Source organism: Plectropomus leopardus, chromosome 15, assembly GCF_008729295.1.
Source record: "Plectropomus leopardus isolate mb chromosome 15, YSFRI_Pleo_2.0, whole genome shotgun sequence".
Taxonomy (NCBI): Eukaryota; Metazoa; Chordata; class Actinopteri; order Perciformes; family Serranidae; genus Plectropomus; species Plectropomus leopardus.
The window spans coordinates 23,440,622-23,467,059 of record NC_056477.1 but is presented as its reverse complement, the minus strand read 5'-3'; the positions used below and the strand labels follow the sequence as shown (position 1 = coordinate 23,467,059).

General features: G+C 41.0%; 2 protein-coding genes across 2 annotated transcripts in view; one reads left to right on the top strand and one right to left on the bottom strand.

The window, feature by feature from the left end:
* The window catches only part of cdh23 (cadherin-related 23), a 227,593-nt gene that overhangs the window by 46,652 nt on the left and 154,503 nt on the right, over positions 1-26,438 (bottom strand). The window contains exons 37-47 of the mRNA XM_042501637.1: positions 6,860-7,081; positions 6,645-6,764; positions 5,009-5,189; positions 4,786-4,919; positions 3,452-3,661; positions 2,619-2,726; positions 1,750-1,867; positions 1,158-1,283; positions 871-1,074; positions 296-754; positions 51-167 (exon numbers count right to left, since the gene is read on the bottom strand). Of these exons, the coding sequence (XP_042357571.1) occupies positions 51-167; positions 296-754; positions 871-1,074; positions 1,158-1,283; positions 1,750-1,867; positions 2,619-2,726; positions 3,452-3,661; positions 4,786-4,919; positions 5,009-5,189; positions 6,645-6,764; positions 6,860-7,081 (1,999 nt within the window). The remainder of the gene's footprint in view (positions 1-50; positions 168-295; positions 755-870; positions 1,075-1,157; positions 1,284-1,749; positions 1,868-2,618; positions 2,727-3,451; positions 3,662-4,785; positions 4,920-5,008; positions 5,190-6,644; positions 6,765-6,859; positions 7,082-26,438) is intronic.
* On the top strand, positions 9,379-25,715 carry vsir (V-set immunoregulatory receptor). The gene is made up of 7 exons (XM_042501639.1): positions 9,379-9,679; positions 18,125-18,538; positions 19,375-19,425; positions 19,517-19,627; positions 19,870-19,897; positions 21,073-21,248; positions 23,988-25,715. Exons 1-7 carry the CDS (start codon positions 9,592-9,594, stop codon positions 24,023-24,025), a joined length of 906 nt encoding a protein of 301 aa, XP_042357573.1. The 5' UTR covers positions 9,379-9,591; the 3' UTR covers positions 24,026-25,715.

The window sequence follows — 26,438 nt, the reverse complement described above, 5'->3', positions numbered from 1 at the left end:
ACTGAATGTGTGACACTGAAGACAGGATTCATGTTCGAAACTGGACTTACCGTTGGGAACACTCCCTGACTTGTCAATAACATCACTGGCATTGTCATGGACGGACACTATGATCTCAAATGTAGCTACCAGCTCTCTGTTGAGTGGGTTGCGTACAAACACTGCACCTGAAAATTCACCATAACACATCAAATTATTTTCTGAAATGTATTGAGTATGTTTGCAATCTAACACCATCAGTGAAAGTTAAACTTTGTAGATTAAGAAACAAATTTAGTTGAGATACATGTCGTACCAGTGTGTAAATCAATGCCAAAGGACTCCTGCAGGCCATCCACTGGGTTGTTCCCATCATCCTTTGCTTCCACTGAGATGATGTAATACTCCAGTCGGGGATGCAGATCAGGGTCCTCAGCTGTCAGTGTGGCCACCACCACACCTGGCGGTGTAGACTCATTGACATTTATCATGGTTACAGGCTCTATGAAACGGGGCCGTGAGTCGTTTACATCATCAAGGATGACTGTCAGGGTGGCTGTGCCTGACATAGGGGGTGTGCCGCGATCAGTTGCCATGACGACCAGCCGATAGGACCCCCGCTCTTCTCTGTCGAGGGTGGTGTTGCCCACAAGGACCGCACCAGAGAGTGAGTCGACCACAAAGCGGTCCTGGGCACCACTTTCGAGCCGATACATCAGCCAGCCATTAGAGCCAGAGTCAGCATCAGTAGCTGACAGCTGAGTCACCACCACACCTGGAAAAGAGACATAGAAATAACAAGGATGCAAACACACACATATGTTAATCATTGCCATTCCCAACATGCAAACCCTAGTTGATGGAGATAATCACAGGAAGAAATCTACACACCAGTGGGGCTGTTCTCAGGGAGACGAACGCTGAAACTGGATGGACTGAAGACAGGAGGGTTGTCATTCTGGTCCAGGATGGTAACTGTGAGTGGGACACTGCTGTTTAAACCTCCTACGTCCTCCCCAACCAGGAACAGCTCCACCCGTGGCTCCTGAAATGCCTCACGGTCTAACTTTGCCCCCTGACGCACCCGTATCACACCTGGAGGGAGATTCAGAGACATTACTGCACTGCAGGTTTTACTTTCCTCTCGCTGTCTTCTTGCTGAGCTGTTGTGATGTTACCAGAATTGGCGTCCACAGTAAAGAGGTCCACCCTGGCACCCAGCAGGCGGTACTTCACAACAGCATTGGGTCCAATGTCTCTATCCTCAGCCAGAACTGGCCCATTCAACACTGTTACTGTGCTGCCTAAAGGACGGGCGGAGATAAAGAGAGGGACAGGAGGGGAAGTAAAATGATCACAGCGGAGTTAGTTTTTTTTTTTTACAGTCAGTCTGACAGCTTTCTGTGGCTGTATCTGCTACAGATTCTGAGTTTGACTTGAGCGTAGTATTAGCAAGTGCACCGTTGGCCAAGAGACGCTGGAAAATGCTGTTGCCACCACTTGGATAACTGATAATCAAACATATTTACATCCAAATAATCTGACCGCTCTTGTGACAGATTGGCAAACGCTGTGAACAAATCCATAGAACTGCAAAGTTGTCAGCCTTTCTGTCTCATCTCTAAATTTCAAAGCAAAAAAAGTCACTGAAAATGAGCCGTATGTAAACAAAGTCAGGAAGTGTGGGAGACAGTGTTACAGACGGTGTTCTGGTTCGATGCTCAGTTACAGATTGCCCCCACTCAAGGAAAGAGAAAGAGTTAGACACACCAGCCAGAGTGCTACCTGCTGCAGAGTTCTCTGTGATCTCAGCCCTGTAGCTGGTCCTGGTGAACACTGGCCTGTTGTCATTCTCATCCAGAATGGTGATCACTAACAGGTCTGAATCCTGGTGGTGTGGGACAGAGGAGAGGTGATGAAGAAAAAAATACAAAGGATTATGTGATGAAGAGTAAAGATGAGAATAAAAGGGAGAAGAAGAGAAAAATAAGTGTATCAGCCCTAAGAGGCACATTGCTACAAAGCGCTCCACTGTTATGAAGAAGAGAGGTGTAACTGTTGTTGTTGTTCTGTGCGCATGCTAACAGGCTGTTTTTACAGCGCTGGTGGTTGACTTTTTCTTCTTCTTTTTGTAAGTTCTGGGTTACGTCAGTCTCTCACCTTTGCCACAGAAGCAACGTTTAAAGCACACCACAATGTTTTTATGGAAAAAATGCAACTGCAGTTTGTGTGGTTTTCACGCTCTTACTCTTATAAGTCAATAGTGTGCAGGAGATTTTCATGATGAGCAAGATACACACAGACCCATAAAATCATATTTAAAACTACAATTGCACTTAAATACAGCACAGGTTATCAACCTAAATCACAAAACAGCTGCTTAAAGAATTCACCTCAGAACAATCTAGATTGACAGAGAGCACTACAGGTAAGAGGAAAAATATGTACTTTTCATGTTGGGTTGAATTATCCCTTAAATCACCTAAAAAAACAGGAATGGCTTTTATTATGCATTCCTATAAAGCTGATTTGAAAAGATAAAAAAGGTTTTACATCAGTTTGAGTGGTTTCTCTGTGAAACTGTTGATGTGGAAATATATGCACATTTGCTGTATATGCCCAAAAGAGGATGGAATTACCCTGCGAGCGATGCGGGGGTTCTCGGGGTTGTCTTTGACAGTGATGGTAAGTCTGTACTCAGCCACTCGCTCTCTGTCCAGCGGTCTGTTTACCTGCACCACACCTGTCTGACAGATACAGAGAGGAAGAGGTAAGCCATGAGTGTGTTTAGAGATTCATTCTTGATATCAAAGTATGTTTTCTTACATATTACCTGTGTACACCAAGGCACTACTACAGCATATGTCTGTTCCCTTTCCCCTCTCCAAAAGACATACAGTATTTGTAAACTCTGTAGTAGATTTATGCTGTACATCCACAAATGTGTATGCTGCCACATCTGCTGAACTGTAATTATATCGTAATGAGGGTGTAGAAGTGTTAAGTGCAGACTGTTAATGAAACGGAGCTTGAACATCTATATCTCAGGTTAAAGTGACAGCCTAACGTTTGTTCAGATCTGGGAGCTGACAGTTACAAGACTCACACTTCTCCCACCATGATTCCCTTTTTTCAACCACCTGCTCCACCTTTACCTCATCAGTAAGTCTGATTTTTTCTGTGATTTTTACTCAAAAGGTAACTTAACAGCCGAATATCAGTTTTTGCACCCTACTGTGGTTAAAAGTTTCACGCGTGTTGTAACTCTGAACACACCCAGCATCCCTTTTGGGGTGTGTTCTATTGAACCCATAACCACACCCAAAAGCTTTTATGGCCAAGGTAAATTTCCCCAGGGACAAATAAAGTCATCTTGAGTCTTTATGTCACCAGGGCCCCTGGAGGTCAGGAAAGATGAGATTTTTAGGGGGTGTCCAGTCACTCTTTAAATCAGACAGTGTCTTTATCTCACCGTGTCATTGATGTAGAAGGCTCCATCGCGGTTGCCGGCGGTGATGTTATAGGTGAGCAGCGCGTTCCGTCCGCTGTCTGCATCCCGCGCTCGAACTCTGGCCACAGAAGTGTGTATGGTGGCACCCTCACTTACACTGGTGTTGAAGGGCAGGTTCAGGAGGACTGGGTCATTGTCGTTGATGTCTCGGACATGGACCCCCACCACCACCTAAAGTAAAAACCACACGAAATTAATAAGATTTTGAACCCATGCCTGTTCATAGTAACTTCTATATAGATTGTCTTTGTACAACAATGTCACATTGTACCACACAACTCCTCATAAACGCACCAAAAATACTCATTAAGTACCTGTTCTAATATGTTTTAAAAACAGTCCTTGCCTTATAGTTAACATGGGATACACAAATGAGATTAGGACGCGTCCCAAACATTTACTTACTATCTTAAATGCCACAGCATGTATTAGTCAAAGTGGCTTTTTTAGCTGTATTATACTCTACAGCACCAGCTGGTGGGGCATTCAGGGAGGCGGGGTCAACAGGCATTTAAAGACCAGAGAATATGGTCATGCTGCATATCACCTGATTCTGGTGGATCACAACAAGCTATATGGCTTAGCCATTTCCACCTAAACCACACAGTTTTCACACAATTCCAAAGTTCACAAAAGTTTCTGCAACTTTCGTACACTCTCACACGATCGCATAACAATGCTCCAAATAGCCTTTACTGCACACTATCCACAGTAACAACTCCTTAAAACAATTCAGTAGTCCATATGGGTCGAAAAACCTGGTGTCTATTGGTTAAGATGGGTTTATATGGCTGAGAGGAGAAAGCCTGGGGGCTGAGACATCATGGAAATTTACTGAGAAAGGCTGTGTTTTTCCCATGATTCTTCCGCAGTCTTGATCTTAAAATTCTGTCTTGTTCCTTAATTTAATGAGGTTCAGTAGCATCTAAACTGATGGTTACAGTACTCAAGTTCATCTCCAATTTGTTATGTTTAGCTAAAGACCTTGATTATTCATATAGGCCTTGTGGTTGCTGAGATATACTCTATATTTAAGTGAAGACATTTTTCAAGCAGAGACCTGAAAAAGGGGAGCAGTGTCTGATCATGGATTTGGTACAATAGTATAGTTTGTGAGAATGGCTCTGGGAACTGAAGTGCTCAACATGTTGTGACACTGTCCACGTAAGATAGATTGCAACACAGCGATTAAATTTGCAAGATCCTGGATGTTTAAGAGGATATGACGTGAGTGTGTGCCTGCTTGTGTGTGTAATGTGTATGTAATGTTCTATGTTTGTGTAATAGAGGCCCACCGAGCTGTTGCGAGACGGTGTACCCAGGTCTCTGGCTGTGACAGTGATGTTATAGAAGGCTGTTGTCTCTCTGTCCAGCTCCACATCCTTCCTCACCCGAAGCTCACCTTCCACTGGTGAAACCATGAATTCATCTGACGGAGAGACAGGGACAGAGGCTCAGAGATGCATTGTGAGTATTTAACCGTAAATCAGTCTCTTGATAGAACAATCAAATACTAACTCTGATGATCTCCACCAGTGATGCTGTACTCCACTTTTCCATTGAGCCCAGAGTCTTCATCACTGGCTCTGAGAGTCCAGACCCGAGGTCCTGGCTGGCCCTCAGTCACCTCGAAGGGTCCCTCATAAGCTCTGGGGAAAGTGGGTGTCACATCGTTCACGTCGAGGACATTTACCAGCACCTACAGAAGGGAAGAGAGTGAGTTTTAACACATCCACTAAAAAAACAGGTGACAGTATGTGACATGTACAGTATGTTTGACAGAAATAGGATAAACACCAAAACTAATCAAGTCCACAGTAATATGGTTTATCACATGTAGCTTTAAAACGCATGTCACCTCTACCAAGACATCACAACACATTTTGAAAGTAACATAAGGATTTAAAGGAACAATTTAACCCCCAAATGTGCATTTATATATCAATTGCTCACCCAGCGTTACACTGAATTTATGAACCTGCAATCCCCCCAAAATGAACGAAGAATCCAAAAACAGTGTGCATTTTAAAGGATTAGTTCAGATTGAGTCACACAATAACACAAACTAACTAACTGATCAAGGCAGTGATCAGCAGCTCCAGTGTACAGCGAGGTAAAATGACTGTTTCTGTCAATAGAGTCTGGCTTTGAAGAGCGAGAGAGAAGATAAATAAGGTTCATTTTTTGTTCAGTTTTAAATAAATAGGTTAAAGTGAAATTGCATGTGTTCTGGAAGTACTGAGCATACAACTGGATAACTGAGACTTAGATTATACTGGGAGAGTTGTGTGAAAGTTTGTACATGGATATTTCAATATATAGTTTTGCTGTTGTTAAAAGCAGATCGCTATAACCTCAATTAATCAAGTATTTCTAAATTTCTCGATTCTTCAGTGTAGTATTTGCATAAATTGGACATTAAATTCAAACTTTTCAGGTTCTTGTCCCTTGAGATCCTGATGCAAATCTTCAGTTCCACAAACAAACAGAGTGATATGAGGTCGTATGGTTTTTTTCTGTATGTAAAGTAGTGACAACAGGATGAAGAAACAACCGCAAAACTGATGTGAATATATCACAATGGATCAAACTTAGCTGTTATTTAATCAATTTTCTGCACATTACCTAAACAAAGCAAGCTAACAAGGCCATCGACAAATTTTTTTATTTTTTTCAAATCTACAAAAATGTGGGATTTAGAATGCAAACAGCTGGTTCTATGTGTATGCACAGATAGGAGGAAAGTGAATATTATTATTGTTAAATCTTTCTCTTTTTTGTTAAATTCATTGACTGCATATAGAACTGTTTATCAAAAAGTCAGAAAAGGAAAAAAAGGGCCATTGCAAGTTTCGAAAGTCCAAGGAATTAAATTGTCTGGACAAAGGTCCAAAGATCAAATTTATGTAGTTTACAATAATATGAAACTGCAAATGCTCACATTGGAAGTGCTGGAACCATCAAACCTTTGACATGTTTGCTTCATTAATACTAGAATGATTGATCAGTTATTACATTATATATAAATGGTCAAAATTGACTTTTGATTTTCTCTAATGACCACTCAATTAACTGGCTAATCGTTTCAGCTCTAAAATGTTCCATATAATTTTAGCTAATTGTATAAAAGAATGTGACTCATTTGCATACTTACTGTTGTGCTCGATGTCAGGCGAAGAGCAGGACTTGGACACTGGTCCGTAGCTGTTACAACAAGTGCGTAGTGACCGTTGCTGAGCTCGTAGTCCAGCTCCTTTACAGCTGTGATCCTCCCCTAAATGCACACATCATACACCAAAGGTTAATAAACTTGTTTTTTGGGGGGGTATTTTGCATTTGTAACACCAATGTATACCACTTGTGTCTCACCGTGATGCTGTTAATATGAAAGGTCTGAATCAGGTTTCCGTGAGCAATAGCGTATCGCAAGGTACCATTCAGACCCTCATCTGGGTCGATGGCTGTTACTGTGGCGATGGTGGCACCCACTGTGTCTGGCCCCTCGCTCAGCACTGTGACATACTCCTCCTCAGGAAACTCTGGAGCGTTATCATTTTCATCCACAATTTGGACATAGATGGTGGTTGAGGTCTAAGCGAGACACAGAGAGACATGGGAAACTTGAACAGCTGTATTTACTATTTCTTGCTGAATGTATTAAACTCAACGGATAATATGCGTTCCTTCTCCAGCATGCGGTGTGTCCGCTGTACCCGCATGGGAGCCTAAATTGAATCTTGTAGTCCATTCATCAATATAATGATGGAAGATCCTACAGGGAATTATCATCATACAAGAGAGCAAAGAATGTCCTCAATATCCCTTTACTGAGGACCAAATTTATACCACTCATATAAGATAATTTGATTATCAAAATGGTTTGTTATTTTTGAATGATCCAATTCAATGGGCTTTACTGGCAGGACATTCAACATGTGTTGCCCAAGCATGATTACAATTAAAACAGTGAATAAAATTAACAATAGATCATGTGAAAAAAAACATTAGTAAAATGGGGTGGAATTTAAATAAGTAATTAAACTAGGAAAAAATAAATCAAGTGTGATAAAAAAAACACATCTTTACACAGTGTTCACTTTCAACATGACTAATAAGGTTTTCTAATAAAGAGGAAACAGGTATTTGTCTTCTTGACTTATTATGGGAAAACGTGACATTTGCTATCCAGGATTCACTTAACATAGTAGACTGGGAAAAGACAGAACAAGGGTATTGTGTTACAGACTGTAGGAGAAAATATCTTGGTGAGAACCAAAATGAAATCTTAAGAGCAAGTAACACAGACAGAGGATGCTGCAAAGTAGCCACAAGTTCTGCTCTCCTGACATTTCCTCTCCTCATTCTGGGGAAAAAAAAGTAAAACCTAAAATCTAAATGAAGTGGAAGAAAGGCAGCGGTGCATTCTAAAAGCAACCACCTCATCAAACCATTGACAGATCCTGATACAAAAGCAAAAGTATCTTTGTGTGAAATAAAGGTTGAGTCAATTCCTGCTCCACCAGTCTGACCTCTTACAGTTTTCTCCTCCCAGTCCTTTTTATGATGATGGACCAACAGCCTGACACCCTCAGGCTGTGTGGTGGAAGAGATCATTGCAATTTCACAGTACTGTTTTTGTTAACTGTTTCTCCATGAACTGTAAGCAGCTTGTGTGTGCAAAAAATAAAAAATAACAAACCAAACAGTAAAGTGTACTGGTTTTGCACATGAGAATCAGTTTACTAGTCACGTGTAATTCTACTGAGCCTGTGAAACCACTTTTTATAAATCCTCTGTGGCTCTGGAGGAGGAGATTTTTCAAGTCTGAAAAAAATACCTCCTGTTATGCTGTCAAGGTTAAGTCAGCTTGTGTTTGAAAAACTGAAATCAATAAATGGAAAGCCATAACTACAAACTGTGAGCTTGGTTTCAATATATGGGCATTTACAGGATGGGAATCTAATAGTTTGTTTATATTTGCACTGGGAAGACTTCATTTTTGAGTTCCCACTGGGGAATTTCAACTGAACTGCCCTCTGAAGTTGGATTTCCAACTAATCCAACATAGCTGCTCCACACATAAATAATAGTGAAAGCTGCAGTAATATACTATTTGTAAGCACTTTTGTCTTATTTATGTCTCATTAAAGTTTTACACACACCATCTGTGGCAAAAAAAGTCTAAACATTTAGATATCTCCAGCTTTGCTCAATCAAACAATCCTTTGTAAAATCTCACTCTCATATCTACCCCATCTCTCTGAAAGTAAACTTGTAGATCATGCACCCCTTCAACATTTAGTGTGAAGTCTCTAACAAAGGAATACTCAACTTTTGAAAAATGCCAGGAGGCCAGGGGCCAGTCACAGCAACTCCATACATTTTTCTAGGACTTTAGAATATTTCTGAGATTTCAGGACATTTCTTGGATTTTAGGGCATTAAGGGCTTAGCTAGGACCTAAATTCGGGGGGTGTGGAGGGATCCCCCATTGGCAGTTTTTCGATAAATAGCTCTATTTTGATGCAATTTTTATGCACTCTGGTACCTTATGAATACTAACTAATCACTTTGTTTTTTTTATTGTGAATTAGAAAATGTTTTAGGGACACCTAAGACCCTATTTGATCCAGGAGCCATGAATTGAGCATCACTGCTCTAACAGGATCTATTTTTTAGAAGTGTGTGGGGTGGGGTGGGGTGGAGGATTCAGTGTGCTAATAATAAGCTTATGTTGGTGATTGATGCTTCATCACTGCTATAGCCCACTCATGTGGGTGGGGCGGATGGAGAGAGGGCGGGAGAGAGGGGGGGGGGGGAAGAGGGGGGGGGGGGGCTGGCAGAAGCAGGGGAGGAGCATGTTGCTTCTGTGTATCACGTTGTTTTTGCGCTACAAAGTTCAGAAGGATCAAATCAACTTGGTGGCGAAGTGACGGATCTCCCAACCACCTCTCTGCGTTTTTGGAAAGAGCTGAAAAAGTTCCTTTAGTTTCAGAGTGAAGGAGGAGAGCTTAACATCAGCTTCTTGTAGAGTAACTTGAAGACAGCTTGAGTCACTCATTTTCTTTTTTTTTTGTGGCTCAGCATCCAGACAGCCAGACCATGGAGTGGGGATTACCCTGTCGGACATCACTCTGGGGAAAGAAGTCGATGCTTTGGTTTTGCTGCGTTTTGTTTTACGTAGCTGGAGGTAAGCACACTGACATGCACCCTTTCATTCAGAGCGGTTTAACTGGCTCATCCAAATGTCCCGGCGTGTGTGGACTTGTGGACAAACCCATTGACTAAATTCACTGATGGGGAACAATAATGTTTGGTTTCAGCAGCAAACGTCAAAGTCAAAATACACAGGAGAAAAAAGTTAGTTATGGTATGCCTGTAGTGGGTAAATTTGGACGGATTAAAAAAAACAAACTACAGCATTGATAACGGAAAAAAAGCTTGTTTAACGGGTTCTAAGTTTATTAACTGATACTGGACTTTGATGTGCCAAAAGGGGTCAAAAGACGCGTAGACGCTATCACGCGTATAGCGACAGCCTGTATGGCAAAATATAGCCCGTAACTTCAGTCTATTTTACAGCCTACCATTATACCATACCATGAAACTTGTTGTCAAGCTGTAGATTAAAAAAACACAAACAAAAAAAAACTTACATGTGTCAAAGTGCATTAAGATGTTGGCGTAAAATACTGATATTCCAGTAATATCTGCGCACAGTGAATCGTGGTGCGTCTATGGTAAACGGCAATTTTAACATACGTTTATTTTTCATTTCTTTTTGTATCATATTTATGCTTTTCGGAAACAGCTTCACATAGCAAATGCCCGTTGATTAGACCTAATTAAGACACTAATTCAGACATTTTGTTTGTTTGTTTTTTGAGTGAACACAGTTTCAAGTTTCCACTCTTCGCTTGCTGCTGCTGCTGCTGTCGTTGTTTTGACACAGAACATCTGGTGTGAAGCTGTTTTAAAGCCCCACCCGCGGGATATACAGGAGTGTAAATCCACTTTATACTCACCCTTTACAACATACAGCCGCAAATTGGACGTTTTTAGACAGAGGAATCTTAAAATGCAAATGCAGTCTAAGTAACTTCGCACACAAGACATGAAATGACATAAGTGCGCAGGGAGAGTTAGGTGACCAGTAATTTCCCTCCTGACTGAAATAAGTCATGGATGCATTTTTACACTAATTCTATGTGATCGTGGGAGCTGTAATCACCCCCCAAAAAGACTTTAGCATAGCTTAAAGTTCAGGCCACTGGCGCAGGAGGAGAGAAGCAGCTGTTGCCTCCGGGGCGCAGGGTGCGTCACTTCAAACACCCCGGAAACCTTGCAGAGGTTATCAGTTTTCGGCTACAGAATTTGGTCTTTTTAGATAAGCTAACACGATAAGTCCGTCAAAGGCAACTAGTGATGTTTACTGAACTTTTAGGCTCCACCAATCTAGATTTTTTAAAAAATATATCTGTCAGAGCAACTTAACATTTCAAATGTTTGTAGATAATATGTCCATTAACCCCTTGAAACCTGGAGTGACATCAGCTTTCATGTGATGTGTTCAGATGACTTTCACAAGTTATTTCACCCTTTGAAACCTAAACAAATTGGTTTGTTTTCTTTCAGAAACATGGAGGAAAAATGCAATGAATTAAATTAGTAATGTTAGAAAATTATCCAAAAAGGGGGAAGAATGTCCAGAAAACTATATTTATTACTCTGATTATTTAAAATTGTCTTTCAGGAAATAAACAAATAAATTCATTCAAAGTCATTCTCTTGTTTGTTATTGAATTTTGGCTTATTTTTAGGTAATTGTCTTGTTACTCTTTTAACTACATTTTTGCACATTTTGGATCATGTCTTCTTAAGTTGCTCATTTGCTTTGCCCCATTTTTGGAAGAAATCATACTAATTTGCTCGGGTTTCAAAGGGTTAGGAAATGAATCTAAAGCCGGGTATATTTTATAGCCCAGATTGTGATATGAACTATTTATGCAGGCCTGTAAAACCCAGATGCTCCAATAAAAGACTAAAAAGGTTTAACGTCTAACCAATGGATTCCATAGTGCCCTCCTCTCAGCCCTGTAATGTCCTCTTTGTTTGGTAGTTTCCTTCCTTCAAATCTATGACAAAAACAGCTGTTTGTGCCACGGCCAATAACGGGTTTCTCCAACACAAAAACACGACTCGAGATAAACAGCAATAATCAGTGCCTCTTTTCCTCATGATAAGCACGTAGCTCCCGAAGAAGGACAATGGCACAGACAAAAATGGTCAATGCACTCCACAGGATGTGACCGCTCACTCTCTCTCTGTCTCGACTACTTTCTCCTGATGTGATGGAGCTTGTATCATGCATTGATCTCCTCTCCTCAAAAGAATAATCAGTACTAGGATGCAGCCATAAAAATGGTTCCCTGGTTCAATCTCATTGACAGGAAGAGGCCTAACCAGGGACACATTGCCAGAAAGAGTGAGCTGTAGCTGTTGTGTGGGCGCATACCGCATGTGCATGAGTGATAAGAAGATAATGGAGGAAGGAGGGCTCACTCATTATGCTGTGATTTTTCTGGGTATCACTTTTTTAAAGGTCCGATAAATATTAGTCATTGATGTGTGATATGCAGCAAGTATGGAAAAAAAAAAAATCCCCTAACGCTGGTGGCCTTCATACTTTGAGTAAGGATGACCTTCTGAACAGCCCAAGGATACAGCATTGACTGTCACTGACAGGGCCTTACTCAGCTTCTAGTCACAGCAGCAAAAACAGCAACCCAATGTGCTTTGGTAAAGTTCAAGTTCATTATGCATCATTGACAGTAAAGATCTTAGATATTTAACCATAACAGAAACAATGTAACAAATAAGTCACGGTATGGTAAGCACCTTAACCCTTTGAAACCTGGGAGATTTGGCTTAATTTTTTTCAAAAACATGGGAAGAAGGCAATGAGCAACTTGAGAAGAAATGACCCACAAATGAACATAAAATTGGTAAAAAGTACAGGAAAAATAACAAAGAAATGCTTAAAAAAACAAACACAAACAAAACAAACAGAAAACATGGGGGGGGGGGTGACTTGAAAAGAGGTGCTTAAAATGTATAAGAATTCCGTAAAAATAATTTTAAATATTTCATTATAATAATCAGAAATATATTTCCATGGACATGTTTCACCCGCTCAAAAAAAAATCTTGCAATTTGCGGGACATTTCTTGCTAAGCTGTCTGTTGCCTTCTACCAGTTTGCTAATGGTTCAAAGGTTTAAATACTTGCAAAAGGTGTATAAATGAAGCACAAGAAACGTGATATCTTTCCATTCCATTTTGTAGTAATTGCATGCTCACTGTTTCAAAAATACAAAAAGCCCCAATTCACTTTCAAAATGACATTTCAGCTGCACTGTTGCTCCAGGTTAATGTAGAAATGATGTTGCAGTCATGTTTATGAAGTGGTCATTACACAACCCTTTAGTTGCTTGGCTAAATGCATGAAGTAGATTTAGAGGAAGTAGAAGAGGAAGGCTGAGACTGTGACTGAGTGTGCACATTATTTAAATAGCACTGTACAAACATGTTCATAGTAAAGTGGCTCTCAATGTTGAAGCAAATGTCTATCCAGTGTCATGGATCCCTGAACATGGTGACCTGCATCACTGACCTTTAACCACTTCCTCTTAGTACTAGGTAGAGCCTGAAGTGCCACATTTTAACACTTCCTGTTGCTGAAAAGTTGCTTAATGCATCTGTTTGTGATGCTTCAACTGAAACTCACACTTTGTTTGTGTGTGGAGGGGTTAATCTGGATCCTCCTGCTGATTTCATTAACACCCTGAAATGGGCTGGGTAACCATTACCATTACAGTAAGTGTGAAAGAGGGTGGAGTTTGAGTTGTATGTGTGTGTGTGTGTGTGTGTGTGTGTTTGGGGGGGGGGGGGCTAAAAATAAACAGATAGAGAACACATGCAGATAGAGAACACATGCAAGTGAAAGCATACTAGAACTACCACATGTGTATGTTTGGTAATCTGAAGCCCTTTATACACACAGATTGCCTGTAGAGGAGTCCCTTCTCTATACCTCCTTTGCTTTTTTAAACAACCAAATGATGGCAGCATCACTCTGATCTAGTTTGTGATTTTAGATTGCATGCCGGCATTGCGGAATCAAAAGAGGTGTGATGGGTGTGACAACACTGTTGGCCTACTGTGCGATTGCAGCAGTTTACAAACTGTAAAAATGGCATAACATGACAGTAATGATAATGTATTGTTTAGCTCCTTGCTGTGTTGCCTCACGTTGCTGTGTCTTGGCCAAAAACGGCGACAAGGGCCAACGATGCGGGACACACTGCAGCAAGTAGTGCCACGGCCCAACTTTAACTGAAAGTCAACTGTTAGCTTGGTGTGTCATGGCATAAAGAGGCTTGGGTTAGGGGTTAGCGTCAGCACCGCTTCCACACAGAAGAAAGAAATATACTATACTCAGAAAAGCTGTTTAAATAGTTAAACTTGGGGTGATACAAAGATATGTTTAATTAATTCACACAGGCTATGCTGCATGTCTGCATGTAAGGAAGCTGTCAGAGGCAACATGTCTCAGACAGGTGGCATTCAGGCTTTAAACAAAGGAGGGCCTGTTTCTGGGCCCTGAGGGGCTATCAGGATCCTGAGAACAGAGATCAGAGAAGGAAACTTAGATTCTATAATAGAGCCAAAACACAGATGTCTGGTGTATACAAGTGAAAGAAATCCTGTCGGTTCCAGACACGGGGCACAGCTTGCTGTCAGTATTTACTTAAATGCAACCACATCAAGACAGCTCAGATAGTGCTGACACTGTGGTAACATTAACCAATTGGCATAGAATATGCTAAAAACATATTATATTCTCTGCCTCAAACTTTTTTAGGAAGGTCTGGTGTTATCAGTAATATACTTGAAATATATATGATGGATGTAATAGCATTTACTACCTGGCAACCTGGCATCAATCTTATTTTAACTCTCAATCAGGAAGAAGCTAGACTTAAATGTTTTTTAACCCTTGGAAACCTGGAGTGACATAATGTTTCTTGTGCTTTTAGATGTCTTTCACAAGTATTTAAACTTCTGAGCTCTGAGCATATTGGTGCAATTTCTTTCAAAAACATGGGAAAAAGGCAATAGCCACCATGGTAAAACAAGTCCCATTGATTGCAAGAAATAAGTATAGTTATAAAAATAATTTTAAAAGCTAGGGAAAAATGTCTAGGAAAAAAAAGCCAGGAAAACTACATTTAAGATTATACTAATAACATATTTAAATGATGTTCCAGAATTATTATAGATTTTAAAGCACTTTTTCAGGTCATGTCCTCGTTGTTTTCTTTTTTTTTGTAATTTCTTCTTTCATTGCCAATTTCTTTCTTTCTGTGTTTTTTAAATAAATCAAGCCAGGTTTCAAAGGGTTAAACACATTTTACAATAAAAACTTTGCCTCATTTGGCAGAAATCCATCTCCTCTTGTGTTAATGGGGCTTGGGAAACCAGGGAAGAGTTGCCAAAAAGGAGGGCAGGGAAGAAGGCAGGGAGGGTGTGAAACAGGAGAAGAGAAGGCTTCCCCTCCTATTGTCCCACCAAGTGGGCCGGAACAGCCGCTGGGGCAACAGTTTCACTTAAATCACCCTCCCTGATCTTCATATTGCTTTTCCTAGCACACAATAGCTATTGCAGAGTTCAGTGGCACACACAGGAACACGGCACGAACCTCGCACCCTGTGACACATCCACAGGATGCACACGCACCAACTATACAAACATGCTCAGCAAATCAAATGTCAAAGGTCGCTGGGTGGTCAGCTACTGTATTTTCTATCCAGCAGAGACATTTAGTGTAAAACAATTATGTGCTTCCTTATTTATGGTCTGGCTGACCCAAAAAGACTTGCATCTGCTGCCCCCTCAGGAAAGCAGTGGTAGTACATTAAAACAGCCAGTTGTTAGCTCATGTTTGAAACAAAAGTGAATCAAAAGTAAAATAAACAAGGGGCAGGCACCCCATGTATGAAGGCAGTGCCCTTGCTGCCTCAGGCTCGACTCCCGCCTGAGGCCCTTTGCTGCATGTACTCCCCTCTCTTTCTCCCCCCTTCACGCTATTAACCTGTCCTATCTAATAAAGGCTAAAATGCCTAAAAATAATCTTTTAAAAAAAAGTGAATCAAACAAAGCTGCTGCTCCACTGCTCTCTATGGGATTACATTTTCAAGCACACTGCTGTCCAATCTGTGATGTAACAGCATGTGTTTTGCCTTTGACGGCAGATGGAAAACACCTGCAGTGACATCATTACTGATCGGGGTGTGTATAAAGGCACAGCCTGTTTGAAATTATCAGCCCATAAAGACAGCAGCAGCTGTAGCCCTTCAAATTAGTAAGTAATAAGGAGCCAGAGGGAAGGAGGAGTGGGGGCTATGTTCGCGTGCCGGGATGAACTCAGGAAGGAAGTCCACTCCTTAAATCCTGGTCCCCACCAGTCACCCTCCACACACACACACACACACACACACACACACACACACACACACACACACACACACACACACACACCTTTACTGCAAAATCTCTGATCCACGATGCAACTGCAATAATACACACTTTTGCAGCAGTCCACCCCCACACATACTTGTAATTCACAAACTCACATGCAGCCTTCCTGTTGCCTTTGCAGCACTAAGCATTCTTAGATGCTAAACCACAATCTGTTATAGACAAAGGATGCTAGTGATCTATTTAAGCAGACAAAGCCAGAGAGTGACAGAGTTGTCCTGTAGTTTTACATGCTGGATATATGGGAGTCATTCATTAAGCGTACTGATGCTGCAGTATGGCTATGTAATGTTGGCATTGTGTAAATTATTATTGTTGTTTTAAGGTAACGTTTAGAGATTGACTTCAGACTGCTTAGCCTGGGGGTATGTTTGTATTTTAGTGCAATGAAAAAATCATTCAGAGCACACATTAAAGAGTTCATCTTTTGGTGCATTCTGCTGCACTAAAAAAGTCAGAACAGGATGTGGTTTAAGGCAGTATGCGAGAGTAAGATGGGGAAAAAAATTTTTTTGCAAGATGTAAAGGAACATCACACAGCTGTCTTTTTGGTTTCCTGAATATACGTAAAAGGTACATGTGGAGAATCTGTGTCAGTGCAAGGTTTAAATGGCAACAGTATATATTGCTGATTAGAGCAAAAAACATCAGTCAGATTTCCACACTTAAGTTTGATGTCACATGAGATGTTGTATACATTGGCTACTATCTCTCTGTAAATGTCTGAGAGAAACTGGCAATTAAACTCCCACAGGAGGTTAGTGTATTTACTTTAGCCAGCAGAATATGTACCATCTTTGTCCACAGTACCAATTTACGGAACAGGAAACAAATTGTGTTGACCAAAAAATGCATAAAAACCAGGACGCATGTAGAGTGCAGAAATAGGGTCTGGGAAATTGTCCAACTTTGACTTTAAATGCACGTTAAGGTTGGTAGTTGCTTTTTTTCATCTTTTTCTTTGTACTGTGGTTATTTGTGTTACAACTGGTGGTACCAAGCATCATCCCACTAATCTACCACATTATTTGAATAGAAATGTGATTTCCTGTTTGTGTATGTTAGGCTTTCTTATGATACCAGTACTATACCCTTAGAGAACTTAAATCTCCTGTATCTAAGCAATGGAAAGAAAGCTGGAATTTTCAGGTTTGTTCTGTATTTTTCTTCTGAATTTTGTGCCATGGAAAAATTGCTGAGGCTGCTGCCATCAAAGTAAACATGTGACTTATAAGATTTTTACCCTGTCTTTTTTTGTCATCTTTTACATATCAAGGGAATTTCTGCTCCCTGGTTTGAGCTTCTCGGGCACTTCCTTTAATTTCTACTGCTTTAAAAAAATCCCACCTCCTTCATTAGGATGAGCACGCTTTAACTCTGAACACAGCCACAACCCCAAATTTTTTTATCTCTAATGTAAAACAATTGCTTGGTAAAGCTTGTTTGTGACAATACACAGTTAAGGACGCAGGATTGTCTTAAAGTTGATAACTGGAATTGCCATCTTGTATGCCTCCTCGAACCAGTCAAGTTTCACTCAGAGTTTACATCCATGTCTGTAAAAACTCACACAGAGGATCTATACAAGCATACAAGCAGCATGATTCAGGGTGGACACCCAAGACTGATGTCACCAATTCAGTATCTTTGGAGGTCACAGTTACCTTTGACCACCAAAATCTAATCAGTTCATTCATGAGTCCATGTGATGGTGCCCTTGAGATTACATGTTAACAAGAATGATATGGATGCAAGGTCACAGTGAGTTTGACCTTTGACCACCAATCAGTCATTGTTGGGAATGTTTGTGCCAAATTTTAAAAAATATATATCCTTGAGCTGTTCTTGAGATATCGCTTTCACAAGAATGAGAGATGAGATCACAGTGACCTTGACCAAATAATTAAATAATTATGTTCATGAGAATGGGACAGACAACCTGTAAACAAAATTCTTTGGGCCTTGGCTATCGGTGATGCTGAGGCATAAAAGTGTTCGTCTCACCACATTCTTCCATACTTGTCTTTTCTCTCTAGGTAAAGGCGAGATGTCCCACGCTCACTCCACATTGAGTGTTTCAGCCCCCCACCTGTACTACGTCTGTCCTGAAGGTGCAACTGCCAAACTCGTGTGTGGCCAGAGAGGGGCGGCCTTGCACTCCAGTGATGTCTTGAGGCGTAGCTGGCTATTCACTCCCCACAGCGATCAGCACTGCATGGGACGGACAGGCCCACGCTATACTACGGTTGGTCACTCCCATGGCAACCATACCTTGCCGTTAGGGTTGCAGTATGGAGTTGGAGAGAAGAACTTCTGGGTGGTTCTGCAGAATGTGACCCATGCTGACCAGGGTCGCTACTGCTGTATGGTCCTGGACTTCGAGGTGGACCATAAACACGGCACCCTCGTGCAGAGACCCCACAGCCATGTTATTCTCCAAGTTACACCACGTAAGTACTAGGGCTGTACCTGACTCAGAATTATGAAAGTCAAATCAGATTCAGCAGTTCAGCAATTAGATTATGTTTTTCGTTTTCATTTAATCTTTTAGAAATTCAGCAGGCTCAGCACGACTTTCAGTGAGACAGCAGCATTCACATGATGGAGTGAATAAGCTAACACTGCTAATGAGGAATCACTAATGCGCTACATGTTTTTGCTGACACTAAATATTAAACAAATGCCAGAGACTGGGTCGTTTTAAGTTGCTGTGAGCTGTAAATTTATTACCTCTAAACATTAGAGAGAAGATAATGTTATTGTAGAGCCTTGTTACCGTGCTGAGCCTCTCTTACTCTGTGCTGCAGCAGCATGTCCGCAACAGAGTAGCATGAAAGTCATGAGCATTCACTCTGCAGCAAAATCTGGGTACCAGAATGACCCCAGAAGTACACTGAACAGTACATAGTACACTATACAGCAAAAAAAGGACAAAACTATTGCTTGACTTGAATTAATCTAAGTTGTCTGAGGGGTCTTTGACTGATAATTTGAATTCATGATTTTAAACGGGCAGCCCTGGTAGAACATGAAATTGTTAGGTTTGAATGTGTCGTAAGTTAGTGTATGATAAACTGGCAGGGTGAGATAACCTAAATCAATCATAGTGGTTTTTGTAAGTTGCTCTGTCATAAAAGTAATGTGGTCTGAGTGCTCATTGTTGTCAACGTGCTCAACATGGTGCATAAATTGTAACTGTTGCATTTAACAGGCAGAAACCCAAACCAATGCTACAATGTGATATCCTGTGTGTACGTGAGAAACAATGTATTTGTTCTCTTTCCAGGGCGAAATGGATCTCAAAATTGCACTGTCTGGGATCCCACACCACCTGGCGGTATGTCACCTTTTTCAAGCCTTCCTATCAAATGAATGACTGGCCAGTTATTCTGTTTGTTTAACTCACAGTCTCTCTGTTGCTTCCCCAGGCTCTGTGCCAGTGGCCTTGGCTGTAGCAGCCTGCATCTTGGCTCTGCTTTCTCTGCCTCTTATTCTGGTGCTCGTTTACAGACAGAGGCACAACGCCCAGTCGAGCAGACGTACGTATTACTGATATCCACAAAGACACACACACACATACACACACACACACACACACACAAACAGTATGGGTCAAACATAAATGTCTCCCCGTAGTGTTTTGTCTGACACTTATTTCCTGTCCATGAGGAGGATTAACTGTATTTCACACAGTAGGGAAGCACATTCACACTCTGTCTGTAGTGTTCCGCTCTGTTTCAATTCATTCACAATGGCCCATTTCCCGTTTCCTCTCTCCCAGGTGCACAGGAGCTGGTGAGGATGGACAGGTAAGTTTTCCCACAGTCTGTCAGGCAGCTGGTCTCATAGGCCAGCTTCAAAACACAGCTGCTCTTCAGAATAATAATACTGTGTACATGGATTTTCCACCATGTGTGGGCCACAACATTTCTCAAACAATAGGCAGATTAGACCAAAATGTGTCACATCTCTGCGGATAATAGTGAACTTTTGTTTGCTAAGAAATAATGTACAGTCAGCAAGTCAGTATTGCAAAATGCGAAATGATTCAAGACTGGTCCAGCATCATCCTGTCTGGGTTCGTTTTGCAATAATGACCCACTTTCTGTACATTATCCTGCTTATTACATGACCACTTACTAAATTAATCAATAATTTGAAACAAAATATTGATTTAGAAATTATTCTACTGCTTCTGCTAAGCCTCAGTGATTGGAACTGTGTCCATAGTGACAATCTGTTATTCATAAGCCGCTTTTACACTGCCTGTTCAAGGTAGGAATATTGGCCATTTTTCTACCTTGCCATTCTGTATAAAAGGTATGATTGCAGAGTGTGTGTGTGTGTGTGTGTGTGTGTGTGGGGGGTGCTTCTGCGATGCCAGCATGCTGTCTAAAACCACACAATGGAATTGCATGATGCTGCCATTGTTTGGATTTGTGTAAAAATGCAAAGGAGGCATAAAGAAGGAACTTCATAGCAGCCCTACAGTACGATCACAAAGGGTTATAGCAGCAGTCTGCTACTCAGAAATAACAGACCGTAGAGTTCTGCACTTGACCAATCAGAATCGAGTATTCAGCAAAGCCTTGTAATAAAGATTATAAAATATCAACAAATTATAACTACATTAATTTGGAGACACAACCTTAATAACTGTGTAACAAAAAGGGCCTCTGCCCACAACATTGGCAGCCTCTGTATGTTTATGTTGTCTGCCAAATTCGATTACTTTCTGGCACAAGCTGACACTGCATCTCCATTTATTCATGTAGTTTATGGCATCTATACAGGCAACTGAAAACAGTTTGGTTCAGTGTTAATAGTGCATATGAGTATTAAAGCCCTGATTACTGCTAGACGTGACAAATAAAGCCTTTAAACTTCTTGAGAAATGGACGAGTGTTGAAAGACTTTATTGGGTCATATCAGCAATGTCTCATCACTATGCTTCCCTTTTTTGTGTGTGTGTATGTTTTTCCAGTGAGGCTCTTGGCCACGAGAACCCTGTGTTTCTTGGAGGATCACCGCAGATTAAGACCCGTACTGTTTCTCAGATCATGACCAGACAACCCTCAGAGACAGGACGCCACCTGTTGTCTGAGCCAGGAACCCCCCTTTCTCCTCCTGCACACGGGGATGTATTCTTTCCAATAGAAGGTAGGACGCAAACACAAAACAACACATCTTGGCAACATATCAGAAATTCATACTGAAAAAAGGCTAGAAAGACCAGGAAAGTGACCAAAGCTTATCAAACAACGCGACACACAATGAATCACTCAGCACAATCTGGAATATACATTTATCTACATTTTGTAACGCTCTTGCCATTAAGCTTGGCTCTAACCAGCACCATAATGCAAAGGAAGGGAAAGGGAGTTCATTTACATGACTAAATGGGTGTCTTTCAGTTGCACTGTATCCACTGGTTCGCCATGCCTTATCAACTACATTCAGTATGAATACAACTGAATTTTATTTTAATTTTTTTGAATGAGCTTTTAAGCATACTGACTGTATAATTTTTGATAGATTTGCAGAACCTGTACAATACGCTCAATTGCCTGTACTTAAAGGGAGAGTCCCCCCCACCCCAAGATTTGTTGTGATTTGCCATGTGTTGAAGATATGGGCCGTTGAGGTGTCTGGTTTCTCGAGTATAATTCAATTAGATGGCACTCGGCTTGTAGTGCTCATAGAGACAAAAAAATAGATTTGAAAACTCAACAGCAATGTCTCTTCTCAACATCGATGTTTCTTTCCAGGAATCATGACCCGGTAACTGAAGAAAATCCACAGATCTTGTAGTGAACAGTTTCATGGAGAAACTTCTTGATACCAAACTATACCATCCAACCATATCAGGAAGTGTGCATCTACCCATGGACGAGGGGCTTGCGCTTGTTACAATGTAAAAATGAATGGCGTCGTCCTCAGCTGAACTGTAACATTATATTTGCTAATCCTAGGATAGTGAAAGAATGACCTGCCCAACTCTCTCTATGAGTGGCTAGCACTTGCTTTGTTGGTTGTAGTAGTTAGATTTAAGCAAGAGGAGAGGGATTGGATAGGGGTAGGGTAAGGATGTCAGGATAAGCCGTTCACAGGCAGAGTAGGTCTAAGTAAGGCGGGCCATTCCTTCACTATCCTAAATTTGCAAGGTGGATACAGTTGTTAAATGTAGTTTGGTAGGAAGACAATCATTCCTACATGAAACTGCTCACAACAAGGTCTGGATTATCTTGAGTTACCTGGGCATGATCTCTGGAAAGACACATTGCTGTTCAGTTTTTCAAATTATTTTTTTTTGGCGGTATGAGCACCACAAGCTTAGTGTCATCTAGTTCTGTTACACTGAAGAGAAAGCAGACATCTCATTGATAGACTGAATTGGTTTCGCACTATATGTAGTTTTAATGTTGGGGTGAACTGTCTGTTTAAGTAGAAGCACTTAACTGTATTGCACAAGTTCTTGGAATCTATTACAAAATGTACAGTCAATATGCTAAAAAACCTCTGATGCAATCACAGAAGAACCATGTCTTTGCGTGCTTCTGCTGAAATATCCTGCGTGTGGTGGAAGTGTTGGCGGAAGGATGCTTACATTCTTTTCGTGCAAAATTGCACGCTCACACTTAGAAACAGCTGGGTTGATGTGACTAAAAAATATTCTGCGCGGAGGAGTTTAATTTCTCTCCCCCGTATGACTGAAACCACTTCCTTATGCTGCCATCCTCTGAATTCTTCTCTTACCTCCCTCGCAAGTCATTCTCCACCCATCAGCACTCTCATTTAACACTAATGGCCCCTTCAGCCGTTCTCTACGACTCGACTTGAAATAATACTGAAACATTAGTTACGGTGAAGGGGTTCAATCCTGAGTGTTTTTCCACCGATTCCCGGGGCACCTGTGCAGACATTCCAGGCATACTGAGGTGGATTGCCCCATTTCCTGACAGCACGGTCTATGATGGTACAGGGGAAAAGGACAGAAGCAGACGTACTGAAAATCCACCCAAAGCCATCACACATATTATTCCCATGACCTTGAACAAGTATCAGAAGCACTTACTGGAGCTCGTTTATTGTCATTATACAGTATGTGTAACCTGACATGTCCAATAAAATTGGACCACCCACACTGAGCGAGTCCCAATTGAGATGCTGCAGTTTTGTCCTATGTGCCAAAATGGAAACCTAGTAATAAATAATGTCACTAGCGGGAAAATCTCTGCTTACAATAAGTGACAGATGGAATATGCTTGGTTGCATCTCAGATTACAGCAATGCTTCTCCTCTAGAGAGTGCCACAAATATTGATGCAACCATCACAAATCCAAGAAAAGCAACGATATCTTTTACATTTTGTCACAGTGGATTTCCCCGTCAGAGCTCATTTCCTTCAGTGGGCTACAAAAGTTATGCACAATATAGAATCTGCCTTTTTGTCCGTGGTTTCGTGTTACATGGATAAAAGCCGCACATCAGCTTCCCTGTTCATCTTTTTTTTGGTCCGCTGACCTTAAACTGAGCGGAATTATCTAGCAGCAGTTCCCTCTTATCTTCAACATGTCGCAACTCTGACTTGAGGCCTTTTTGTTCTGCTTTTTTATGGGTTTACAGCTAAACACATCTGATTCTGAGAAATCTATCAGTCTCTCTGTGTGCTTGTACTGTTCTATGGAGTAGGAGGTTTGGAAAAAGAATTGCTGTCACATCTCTTTTGACAAGATCTGTCCGCATTTTGGGCAGGAAGTGTAATTTTGAGCGTGTAAACTCCCTCAGATCTAAATTTCCATATGTCAGCAGAAAATGTGCATTTGTGCATGTGGACACATGTAGATTACTTGCTTTCTTATCTTTACTCTCACTGACTGTCTTTTTTCTCTTTTCCAGACACCATTCTTGAATCTCCAGACTTCATGCAGGTTTAAACGGGGTTGGAACCTTGTTCACCGCTATAACTGCTGACTTGGAAACAGTCTTGCAACTCTCTTCCTCTTCTTGCTGCCTCCAGAGCGCTGTTGCCCTCATCAGCTGTCTCACAATAACCTCTGCTGGGATTGTCGTCTGTATATTGTCTGGACCGCAGGAGGGAACGCACTGCATGTTTTTATTCAAAAACTATTTCCGCCTGCAACAACAGCTGGAGGCCAAAAGCAAACTTTAAGCTTGTGTGCACTTGTGTTGTGGCGGGGTTGGGTCTGTGTGTGATTCTTGATCTACACACTGAGAATGACGGGTGTACCAACAGGTATCCACTGCTTATGTCGAGGGTGTGGATCCCGCTGTGTGCAGAGGTGATATGTTGAGTGATGACCTGTTTCTGTGGACTCAAGGGCTGGTTTCACACACCTTACTTGTTTGGTGCAAATCAAAACAACCAACTGCCTTTACTTGTTTTGATTCATTTGGGCTGGTATACAGGTACACTGTAATTCAAACCCTGGCGTGGACCACCTGGTTTCTGTCCACTTCCAGTCTAACTCTGATGCAGTCCATTTTTGGTGTGATGCAGAGAAAACCAACCGTAGATGACAGAAAACGTATGACAATGATTTCCTAAAACCTAATTAAATTGACATGATCCATTTGCTGACCTTTGGTCATAGAAACAATCTCCCTTTTATAAAAACAAAAGATCATTGGTTTATACTGTGTCAGCATGGTAGTGCAGGGATATAACACATCAGAAATTGAAAGGGGTTTAGACAGAAGTTGTGTGTTGCTTGCGCTCTTCATTGCAAGCCAAACTGTGACAGAAACAATCCGTGATACATATTCTTTATCACTCACAGTCACCGTCAGAGCAAACTTGGTTTTGATTTTCACTTGCTCGTTCATTTAGTGCTGATAATGAAAGATGACAATCACCAAAACTGTCCAGTAAAAAAACACATCTGTCAGTCCATGTGACATCACGTTCACACATCCCACTTCAGCTGTGATAAGTCAGTGGGAACATAAAATGGACTGACACTAAAAGTCTACAATGGACCGTTTTTTGAACTCAACCAGGCTGGCTCTCTCTCATCCCTCTCATTGTAATAAAGTGCTCTAACAGCTCCATAACAAAAGAGTCTCAATCCTCAGTAGTCTCAGTATTCTTGTTCAACTTGAGAGTGATTCATCTTTTGGCATTACACTGTTCCTCTGTATCATTTCCACTTGGCCTCTTGACTTCTTTTCTCTTCCCTCTTTGCTACCTCAGTTACTGTCAGCTGTGCTGCTCCAAATACTCACCTTCCTTCCTCTACTCTCAGAAAAGCAGCACTTCACAGTGGCCCTAAATATATTAAGTGCTGAAAGTATTAATTAAAAAAAAGGCAATCAAACAACTGCTTATTATTTTTGATAATAGTTAATGTACAGTTTCATTTCAGGAACAAAATGATGACTCATTTTCTTTTGAATGTATCTTAACGGATTCTTTAAATACGCTTCATAAAAGTGCAGACTAAACACTGCCATCTCAACACTGTTTTCTGAAACATTTTTGTTCTGTTTTCATGTCTTGATTTTATTGTTAGGATGTGTATACAAGTGTTTATTCCTAGTTTTGGTATGAGCAATGGGATGTTAATAAGTAAATACTTTTTTGTGGAGAAAGTTGACCAAATCATATCAAGGTTGATGGAGAGAAACAAGAAGTGATTGCAAATGGTTTGAGCCTTACTGTTACTCTCAGTCGTCTGTGTGTGATTGTGAGAAACCACAAGTGGTTTTTTGCATCGAGGTAAAATATGCACAGCAGGTGCTCAGCGGAAATCATCTCTAAGTGACGTGTTGCAGGTAAATAGGACAGGGTATTATGTTATTTCTTATTATGTTTTTTCCTTTATTAAGATTTGAGTATTTGAGTTTTCAAGTGTGCCTGTGTGTGTGTGTGTGTGTGTGTGTGTGTGTGTGTGTGTGTGTTTAAATTTGGTGTTACAGTTTCAAATATATTTTTTTGGTATGGTTTAGATGTGTGTGTGCATATTTGGATTTGGATTTGCATCTGTATGTGTGTTTTATACTATTACAGCTTAACATAGACATGGAGCATTTTTGTTCTGTATATTGCCTTAAAATCATCTTGGTTGTAGCGTGTATAATAAAGTAATGCTCTTAAACCTTAAGCCATGTGTCTACTCTTTGAAATCACTGTTCCTTTTAAATGGCAAGTCTCCAAAACCATCACTACACAAGGACGTGCTGCACTTGCTGCCAAGGGAGCCATTACAGTCGGAACAAGGTTGTTCCACTTGTGTGCCTCTAAGATGGTGCACACCAGAGGGAGACTGGCATTGAAGACAGAAACTGATAAAACAATCTTTGTATCTTGTTTTATGAGAGTAGACAGAG